This window comes from Phoenix dactylifera, unplaced genomic scaffold (genome assembly GCF_009389715.1).
Source record: "Phoenix dactylifera cultivar Barhee BC4 unplaced genomic scaffold, palm_55x_up_171113_PBpolish2nd_filt_p 001275F, whole genome shotgun sequence".
Taxonomy (NCBI): domain Eukaryota; kingdom Viridiplantae; phylum Streptophyta; class Magnoliopsida; order Arecales; family Arecaceae; genus Phoenix; species Phoenix dactylifera.
The window spans coordinates 72,559-82,821 of NW_024068608.1; the positions used below are offsets into that span (position 1 = coordinate 72,559).

The following is a 10,263-nucleotide window of genomic DNA, read 5'->3' on the forward strand; positions in this document are numbered from 1 at the left end:
TCTAAGGGCTTTGAAAGCCAAATATTCAGCTCATACTTCCATGGTTTGCCCAATGGATTTATGGTAAGCAAAATCCCAAGTCACACAGATGAGACTTATCTCAAGGTCTGGTCAGTTTCTACAAAGAATAACTAATAATTATTGATGGTTCAGAATTATTCTTTGATTAAACTGAGAACATATTTTTCGTAATGATTTCGAAACATACAATCTCCATTGCTCTTTTCTCGATAATTGAATCTATATCTACATTAATTTATATATAAAAAAAGTTTTAATTCAATTAGGAATGTATCAGGTATAAGAAAAAAGTGGTTATCCTTTTTTTTAGACCATTCAGTGAGGTCAAGAAATATTTCGACTAATTTATTAATTTATTATTTTAATAATAAATTTATCTGGATCAATACATAATATTTTTGTAGTATTTTTTGATTAGTTTTTATATTAGAAGGTTTGGAAATAATATTACTTACCAAACTTATTTTTTTTATTTTTTTATTAGAATTGATTTTTATTTGTATATTTTATTCTATATTCTATCGAACTTATTTATTGCCTTGTAAACAATGAGTCTCTTGAATTATTCAAGAGAGTGTATGTGGGGTGAGTGGGTGAGTGGGTGCTTTAATTTTCGTGCGACCGTGGGTGGTCTCACGGGAATTTTCCCGAACGGGTGGTGGGTGGGAGCGATGGTGGAGCCGGAGGTGGGGAGGAAGACGGGTCCGATGAACGGTGCCCCAACCCGTCCAAATCGGAACACTGTGGGGGGAGGGGGGAGGGGTCCGTCGTGGTCGGAGGTGGCTAGTGGTGCTTCGAGGCGGCCGCATTGGACGACCCACCGGATTCCCGATCGGGAGCTGGAGGCGATGCAGAGACGCTTCGACGACATGGTGGAGGTTGACGATGATGTGCTGGAAGAGGTCAGGAAGCCTTGGAAGACCTAGGCAGTGTTGATTCGAAGCCTGGGTAGAGTCGTCCCCGCCGAATGGGTAGTCAAAGAGCTTCGGCGAGTCATGAAACTACCCGAGCCTCCCGAAATCTTCCCGCTGTTGGAGGGCTTCTTCGTGGTTCGTTTCTCCTGCGAGGAACACCGGGAGAAGGCTCTGAGCTGGGGGCCATGGCTGGTGGCAGGGCAGATCCATGCCATGGAGAGGTGGAGGCCAAATTTCTCACCCGGTGCAGGTGAGCTAAACAAAGCCATTGTTTGGCTACGAATGCCCGGGTTGCCGTTGGATTATTGGGAGGAGTCCATTATCCTTCAGATGGCGGCGAAGGCCGGGAAGCCGCTGGCAGTGGACGAGATAACAGAACAGGGCAAGAAACGAGGCTTTGCTCGGGTCAAGATAGAGGTGGATCTCCGATTACCTCTGAGAGGCGGCACCTTTGTGAAGGGGAAGGCACAGGGACGGGAGGAGAGAGTTTGGCAAGGCTTCATCTTTGAGAACCTTCCGAATCCATGCTGCAGATGCGGTAGAGTGGGGCACGGAGAAGGCTTCTGTGCGGCGAGTCCGGTCGAGGTCCCAGTGGACGGGGGTACCGAGGTGGTGACGGATGAGCAGATCGGCACACCGGAGAACGCTTCTCAGGGTGGGGCCGGTGGGAACGCTACTCCGGGGAACCCAGGCTATGGGCCGTGGCTGGTAACCCATAGGGTTCGGCAAATGAGAGCCGGCGGAGGGAATGTGAAGCCGAGGAAGCCGATGGTGTCGGAGTGTGGACAAAATCCGGCGGGCACGCCTTCTCGGACGAAGACACCTCCGGCGGATGGGGAGTCGACTCCTTCTGTCTCCCCTGTGGATCTGGATGGCTGGCAGAAGCCGTCCAAAGTAGCTCGGAGGAAATCCCCGGAGCAGGGCAAAGGAGAATGCTCCAACGGCCACTCGGGAGGTGGGGTGAGTCAACCCGGGGGGGCGTTTGGGGCACTGTCCGAGTCGACCAGCGACTCGATACTGGTTGAGTTGGACCGGCCGGAGGTTGATTGGGCTGGCAACAATTCACGGCCCATCTCTACTGTGCTTAGGCGGCCGGGCTCTGGCCCGCCTAGCCCGAGGAGCGGGTCGCGTGATATTGGGCCTGGCGCTGGGCTGGGTCCAATGGTGACTGACCGGGTGCAACTTAAAACGGATGCGGGTCGGGGACCTGGTTTGAGTCCGCTCAAACGCGCCCGCAGCCCGTCAAAGAGAGGCAGCTTTGCCGACTTCCCGTGTCCAGCCGGCGGTGTTCGTCCGGCCATGGGATTCCGGAGGATGGTGGCGCTCGGGCATCGGAGAAGCCGGAGCTCTCCTCCGCCGGTGGCTTCGTCGAGTTCCAGGCCACCGAAGGCCGGCGGCAGGCGGGAAGCCAACGGCGGTCGTCCTGCTGGCTGGAGGTTGTCCCGTGCCACCTCCGTCGGGGATCTTCCGGCGGTCTTGAAGGCGGCGGAGACACCGAAGGGGGTGACGCAGGTGCCGGATGGACTGGAGGCGCCAGATCGAGCTGGGGCAGATGTGAAAATGAAGGGAGTCTGCGGCAGGGAGGGAGATGGGGCTACTGTGGGTTCTTTGTGCCATTTGGCACAGGGAAACAGTAATCCTAGCCACAGTGAGGTGTTGTCCCAAGCGTTGGCAGCTGTGCAGAAAGGGAATCCTGAGTCTAATTCCAATGCGGGAGAGTATGTGGACAGTGGGATGATTGTGGATAATGGGGTCGGCTCCGGTATGGAGAGTCGAGCCACCGAACTGGGTTGTTAATGAAGATAATTCTTTGGAATTGTCGGAGAGCCGGGAAACCCTCTTTCGCCCCGGCGTTTCGGAGATTGGTGCAGGTGCACGACCCAGACATGTGTGTTTTATTTGAAACCCGGTTGGCCGGAAGGATTATTGTAAGAGCCAGGAGGGCATTGCCTCGGTCCTGGGGTTTCTATGCTGTGGATTCTCAGGGATTGTCGGGAGGTATTATAGTTACTTGGAAACTGGACTGTGGGAAGCTGGACATCTTTAATGTTAGTAGCCAAGAGGTGATCATGGTAATATCTGAGGGGGAGGGTAGACCATGGATATTTGCAGCTGTGTATGCTAGTACCGACTTCAGGGCTCGGAGGACACTGTGGGAGGAGGCTTCCAAGTTGGTTGATCAGGGGCAGCCGATGTTGATTGCAGGAGATTTTAATTGTATAGATGATCCACAGGAGAAGATGGGAGGGAGGCAATTTTCCTATCAGAGGAAGGTCAGGGAATTCCAGGAGTTTATTTCTACAAATGGACTGATAGATCTGGGCTTCACAGGGCCTAGATTCACATGGTGCAACAATCAGCAGGGCCCGGCTAGAGTCTGGGAGAGACTTGACAGGGCCTTCGCCACAGCTGGATGGATCCAGGAGTTTCCAGACAATCATGTTAAACACCTACCGAGGATAGCTTCAGACCACAGTCCGATACTGGTATGTACTGATAGACCCATTCCTTTTCGCTGTCCTTTCAGGTTTGAGAGGTTATGGTTGTGTTACCCCCGGTCTTGGGGGGTTGTGAGCGAGGCTTGGAACAAGCCGGTTCGGGGGGATGCTATGTATCGGGTTTCTCGCAGACTTGAGCTGACTAGGAGATATCTTCGGAGGTGGAACAGGGTGGAGGTTGGGAACATATTCCGAAGAATTGAGGAGTTAGAGGAGGCCATTGCTAATATGCAACTACGAGAGGCGTCGGGTGGAGGTTTATCACATGTGGAGTTTTCGGAGTTGAGATCCTTCCTATCTATGCATGATGCTCTTCTTAGCCAACAGGAGATCTTTTGGAGGCAGAAGTCAAGAGTACAGTGGATTCAGGAAGGGGACAGGAACACAAAGTTCTTTCATCAGTCTACATTGATCAGAAGACAGCGGAATAGGATCAGATCTATCAGGGACGAGGATGGACAGGCTATAGAGGACCCGATTATGATTTGCAGGGTGTTTGAGCAGTTCTTCAGGACTAGGTGGACGGAGCGGACAGGGAGTGGAATATTTACTGAGCTACCCTTATCTCCTGAGGGGGTCTCCGATGAGGACTCTTAGCACTGATCAGACCGGTATCGGGACGGGAGATTCAAGAGGCGGTGTGGTCCCTGGAGGGGGACAAGGCGCCCGGACCGGATGGCTTTCCGCCTGTGTTCTTCCGTAGGTATTGGTCGATTGTCGGCCTTGATGTTATTGAGGCCATTCAGCAGTTTTTTAGCACGGCGGAGATGAGCCCGGAGTGGCAGAGGACTTTTATTACTTTGATCCCCAAGCGCCAGGTTGCTACTGAGCCTGGCCACTTTAGGCCTATTAGTCTTTGTTCTACTTTATATAAGATTACAGCTAAGATTTTGGCAATTAGAATGAGAGGGATTTTACCCAGAATCATCAGTCCAGAGCAGGGTGCTTTTATTGGGGGGAGGAACATATCAGATAATGTCCTTATTGCCCAGGAGTTCATGTTTGACCTGGTGAAGGCTCCAGTGCGGCGCTGTCTTATGGGGGTCAAGCTTGATATGGAGAGGGCATATGATAGGATGTGCTGGGATTTTCTTCGACATTCCTTACAGAGTTTTGGCTTCCATGAGATGTGGATCAGGTGGATCATGGGCTGTGTGAGGGGGCCATCCTTCTCCATTCTGGTTAATGGTTCACCTTCACACTTTTTTGATGCTTCGGTTGGTCTTCGTCAGGGGTGTCCGCTGTCTCCCTTGCTTTTCATTATCTGTGCAGATGCATTATCCAGAGCTCTTCGAGTAGCAGTGGACACACAGACTCTGGAGGCTTATAGGCCAGTGCAGGGGGCTGTGCCGATCTCCCATCTACTCTTTGCTGATGACTGTTTGCTGTTGGCTAGGGCGACCAGGCAGAATGCCCATGTGATCCGGAGGACCCTCTATGCTTATTGCTCGGCTTCTGGACAACGGGTCAACTTGAACAAATCGTCTATCTTTTTCAGTCCAAAGACCAAGGTTCAGATAAAGGCCGGAATTATGGAGACTCTGGGTGTGGGTGAGCAGGAGGACACCTTGACTTATTTGGGTGTGCCGATACTTGGGCGACGCATGCGCAGTGGAGATACCAGTTCTCTTGAGCATAGCATTAGGCACAGGCTGGAGGGGTGGCAAATGCATTCACTATCCATGATGGGCAGAGTCACATTGGCACGGTCAGTTCTTAGTGCTATTCCGGTATATCTTGTATCCCATACTGTTCCTCCCGTAGCTTCATTGAGGTCAGTTGAGCGGCTCATCAGGGACTTTATCTGGGGGAGGCGTGGTGATAGAGGCAGGGTACATCTAGTGGCTTGGGAGGTGGTCTGTCAGCCGGTCAAACATGGTGGCTTGGGTGTGCCGTCATTGGTGGCGCGACGGGAGGCATCGATTCTGCGGCTAGCAGCTAGCCTCTTGTTGGAGCCTGAGAGTTTATGGTCCTCACTGATGAGGGCTAAGTACGGGGCATTGACGGTTGGCATTAGGGCGGGACGGCTCCATTCCCCTATCTGGAGGGAGATCAGTGTTAGGGCTCCGTTGGTGCTTCCGGCCATCCGGTGGGCTGTCGGGGATGGTATGTCTGTGGATGTCCTTGAGGATAGCTGGGTGACTGAGTTACCGATTAGCAGGCTACCGGTCATGGTGGATACGAGCAGGCTGCTGGGACGTCGTGTTGGCGATCTACTTGTACCGGAGGAGGGGAGCTGGGATGAGGTGTTCATTCGGGAGACATTTGGGGAGCAGCTTGTGGAGAGGATTCTGGCATTACCGATCCCATCCCGGGCGGAGCCTGACAGACTGGTCTGGTTACCGACGGGCCGATCGCGGGTACGTGCCAGGGATATTCATGCGTGGACTAGGCGGGAGCCGGAGAGGCGGATTGATGGTGGATGGATATGGAGGATGAGGGTGCATCCCCGGGTGGCGCTCTTCATTTGGAAGGTAGCCTGGGGTTGCCTTCCGACCAGGAGTGTATTGGCCTGGCGGGGGATGAGGATGGGCTCACTATGCGAGGTATGTCTGGATGCTGAGGAGACGGTCGGCCACGTCCTCCTTCGATGTCCTGTAGCTATGCAGTGTTGGAGATTGGCCTCGGCGCTACTACCACCTTTATGGGAGTCGGTGGAGGATATGCTCCGGTTCTTGAGTGAGTCTATTCGTAGACCGAGGGAGGCTGAGACCGGTTCCATTGTGGCTTATCTAGCCTATCACATATGGCTAGCCAGGAATGATCGTCTATTCGAGGGTGGGCGGCTGACCCCACGGGCTGTGATGGAGAGAGCTTTGAGGCAGGCAGCTGAGACATCTACGTTGACCACGTCGGCTCCACCTGGGAGGACTAGGGACATCTGGGGTACCTGCACTGCTGTTTCAGCGTCCAGGTTCAGTTACTTTTCTTGGGTACCCCCACCCCCCGGTTATCTCAAGGTGAATTTCGACGGTGGCTCGGCGGAGGATGGCACCTCTGGGGGCGTGGGTTTTGTTATCAGGGACCATCGGGGTACTTTTATTACTGCGGGGGGACGGAGCACTTTTGGCGTTTCGGCGGTGGGAGCAGAGCTGCAGGCTGCTTGGGAGGGTGTTTGGTTTGCGAGACGAGTTCTGGGGGCAGAGAGACTCGTTCTCGAGGGTGACTGTTCTGTGGTGATTGACTGGATTCGTGGTGTGGACATATACGGTGATGGCCATCCCCTGATACGGGATACCCGGAGCTTGGTGCGGGAGCTGATTTCTTGTCAGGTTGTCCATGCTTATCGAGAGGCGAACAGTGCAGCAGATTGGGTCGCCTCTTATGTTGCCCGGCATACCGGGGAGGTTTTCTGGGCTAGGTTGGATGGCGTTCCACACGCCTTATTTTGTTTACTTTTCTTTGATATGTCTGGTTGTATTCACGTTAGTGGTATATGAATGAAATACCGTTTTGATAAAAAAAAAAAAAAAAAAAAAAAAAAAAAAAAAAAAAAAAAAAAAAAAAAAAAAAAAAAAAAAAAAAAAAAAAAGGCATCATTCCACTTGAGGACAAGAAGGTACCCCACTTGGGGGAGACAGAGCGTGCAAGATTGGAAGACCACGCGCCCGCGCCCACCAAATAACCGGGGTCCGGTCAGTGATTTTAGAGATGCCATCCAGCTGCAGCAACGAATGGCGTAGAAATCCAGCCATGCATGATCATGCGTAGGCAAGGACACAAACTTGCTGTGGAAAGCAACAATTCGACATGATTTCAGGTCTGAACCGATGTACAGTTTAATGTTCCTAGCTTGTTAGATATCTTACCTAAATCAAATCTTTTGGCCAATCCAGCTCGTATCTTCTAAAATTTTATATAAATTTTAACCTAAATCTCAGCCCATGAACATCTTGATCTGCCAAAAAAAAAAAATTCTATAAAAATATTTATTTTATTCTTATAGGATCAGATTGAGAGGTGTCGTATTAATATGAGTGCAGAAAATTCAGTCCAATTCTACTGAATTATCCAAATAAGCTCTATATATCGTTTGATTTTTGGCCAATCAGGTTGGAAACTTGGTACCTTGTTCAAATAAATCTTGTGCCATGGATAACCAAGTAGTTCACTTAAGATCAGAATGAGCCAGTAGGAGGGAAGGCTATGCTAGGTCTCCAGTAAGTTGGGTTTGCTCTTTCCATGAGTAATTTGCCCTTGCTTGACTCTTGATCTTCCATTTGCTTAAGTTATGCTCATCTTACAAAAATTTTAGTTATGACTTTAGGCTTGTAATATTTTTAGTAAGAAACTCAGCTAGATCAATGATCTTTCTAATATATTGCAGGTGCCAAATTTGAGCACCTGTTTAAATATCCTACATGTAACTTAATCTCAATCGATGAGTTGGATTTGGATCATGTTCATGCACAATGTGAATCCATATCAACATAAAAGCAAAGCAGCACAAAATGTTTTAAGAAAGCACAAAGAGTATAGGTGGCTTGTGGATCCTTGAGAAGGAGATAATTTTGGGAAGGAAGAATACTAATTATCAAGAAGAGCAAAATTTGAAGAGATGGGGAACTGTGACAGCCACCAGGATAGATTAATATTTCATAATATTTTAAAATTTTAGAATTACAGTAACGTCTATATAAATATTTTCCCAATAATGCTAAACCTCAAGTTTAGTTTGGATTCCAAGTAGGACCCAAATAGGCGAGGAATCCTGTCCTAGCCCAGGGATAGCTGCAAACAAGCAAGTTTATGGGCTGGATTTCTAATCCCGAATGCTTTATCCAAGCCAAACTAATTGAAGATCAATAGTTCTATGGGTATCCATGAACCTGGGATATTATCCAATTTATCCCACCTGATTTAAGGAAATGGCAAGAACACCATCATTAACAAAAAGAAAAGTAGTAAAAAAGAGCAGGGGCGTGTTTATCTTTTACCAAAAAGTAAGCACAATATTCTCTGCTGTAATGAGGTGCGATATAATTATGACTTATGAGATGGGGATAAGAGCAATTTATCCAAACGCAACTGAGGCTTATCCTGGAATTAATTGGATGCGTGGAGAATCTAAAAAGTGGCACCACTTCAAAACCATGCTTTAAGAGCTTATAATCCAAGCCCTATATCTAATTATGTAAAATATAAAATTATCACCAAACAACTGCAGTATACTATTGGTCACCTTTTGTCTCTGAAATAATATTAAAATTCAGTGGAGAGATACGACGTATCAATTGCAGAACACAAGGAGAACTTTCAGGGGACTTAATCCCATGAGGCTTTCCATAGTCATATTATCTATGTCCCTGATTTTTTTCTTATCATAGTCCACCCTGTTATTTAGAATCCTCAAAATCTTTTAAATGACTAAATTATCACGAATCCCCTCGTTTTTTTAAACAATGTAATTTGATATGGAGAACAATTGAACGCAGTAGCCTTTCATTTTTAGGGTTCTAAACTCAGCTCTAGGTGCATAAAGATTTTTTTTGCCTGACATTTTTGGCCACCTTGGGAATTTCCTTCAATAGAGAACTTTCTTTTATTATATTTTTACTATCAATTTTTTCTTCTCCACTATTTGATGTGATGCAATTCCTCCATCCACACATAAGAGAGTACCTAGTAGTCGAATGGATTGACCTTATTGCATTGTTATTCTTCTTGCTGAGCTCAAGTGGTTGCACTAGGACCATCTCATTGGTATATATCAACCAATCAAAAGGTGACACATGGCATGAAGAAATGGAGTTTTATTTGAATGCAAATTTTTGGGATGGTCCAGATAAGAAAAATTTGGATCTTTTCTCGAATCAAGGACTCTAGAATCCGAGTCCATCGAAAGAACAACTTTTCGTTTATAAAAGAAGGCCCAACACTTAAATAAGGTATCGGCTGGAAAATTCAATTACCGCCTATAAAAGAGTGTTGCATGACTAAGGAGCCAATCCAGTGAGCCTTTTTTGTGTGTGTGCGTGTGAGCAGGACAGCAGATGTATTGTGAACCAACAGTGCGTTGATCGCATTGAAGCCTTTTGATTTGTCAATCGGGTTTTAGATAGCAACAGTAAGTAATGTTTGTCAATGTCTAATCTACACAAATTTAGAAGTGCATATAGATATCTTAAACTACATTGTTTGCTAATGTCAACACTATTATACATTATTGAATTATTATGACATCATGACATTTATAAATTTGAATCATGTATTCATTATTTTCTCAAATTTTAAGTATATATATGTTTCTAATACATGTGTGCATTTTAGAAATAAAGGAAAAAATATAAATACTAATGGTGCCAAAGAGGCTGATAATTGGCTAACCAGATGTTAACCCAACCTAAAACATTTGGGTTTTAAATTTAAACTTAAAATATTTATCAGGTAATGTAGGTTAGGAGGTGACAGCGTGACTTCGAAGCAACATTGTTGCCTTGCTATACCTTGCTAGAATATAATAAAGAGATAAGAAATAAGAATTAAATCCTAAAACTATAAGGATAACTTATGGATATATCTTACTACTGAAAATCTAACAATATAACAATGATGTTTTCCAGGATTTACTAGGGTCTATTCCAAAATCCACCAAATCTTGCACATAATTCACTATTTAGAAAATGAATATCTGAGTAAACATGCACTCAAGGGGCAAAAGCTTTAACTAATTATTCTTTGAGTTCATGCTTTAGGTTTTGTACATTGATAATGACGAATGGGTGCCCCTAGAATTGAGCGAGAAGTCAAATTAGATCAAAAGATAAGACTTCTAGGACATGATCTCCTGCAATAGCAGCATTTTGGACAAAAACACATTGGATGTCAGT

General features: G+C 46.9%; 1 protein-coding gene across 1 annotated transcript; it reads left to right on the forward strand.

Moving 5' to 3' along the window:
• Nucleotides 1–2,821: 2,821 nt before the first annotated feature.
• Nucleotides 2,822–4,030, forward strand: LOC120108329. Its single transcript, XM_039121914.1, has one exon. The coding sequence runs from the start codon at nucleotides 2,822–2,824 to the stop codon at nucleotides 4,028–4,030; it is 1,209 nt and encodes a 402-aa protein (XP_038977842.1).
• The last annotated feature ends 6,233 nt before the right edge of the window (nucleotides 4,031–10,263 follow it).

Coding starts and splice junctions, on each gene's coding strand:
- LOC120108329 (XM_039121914.1), top strand. CDS start 2,822: ATGTGTGTTTTATTTGAAACCCGGTTGGCCGGAAGGATTATTGTAAGA.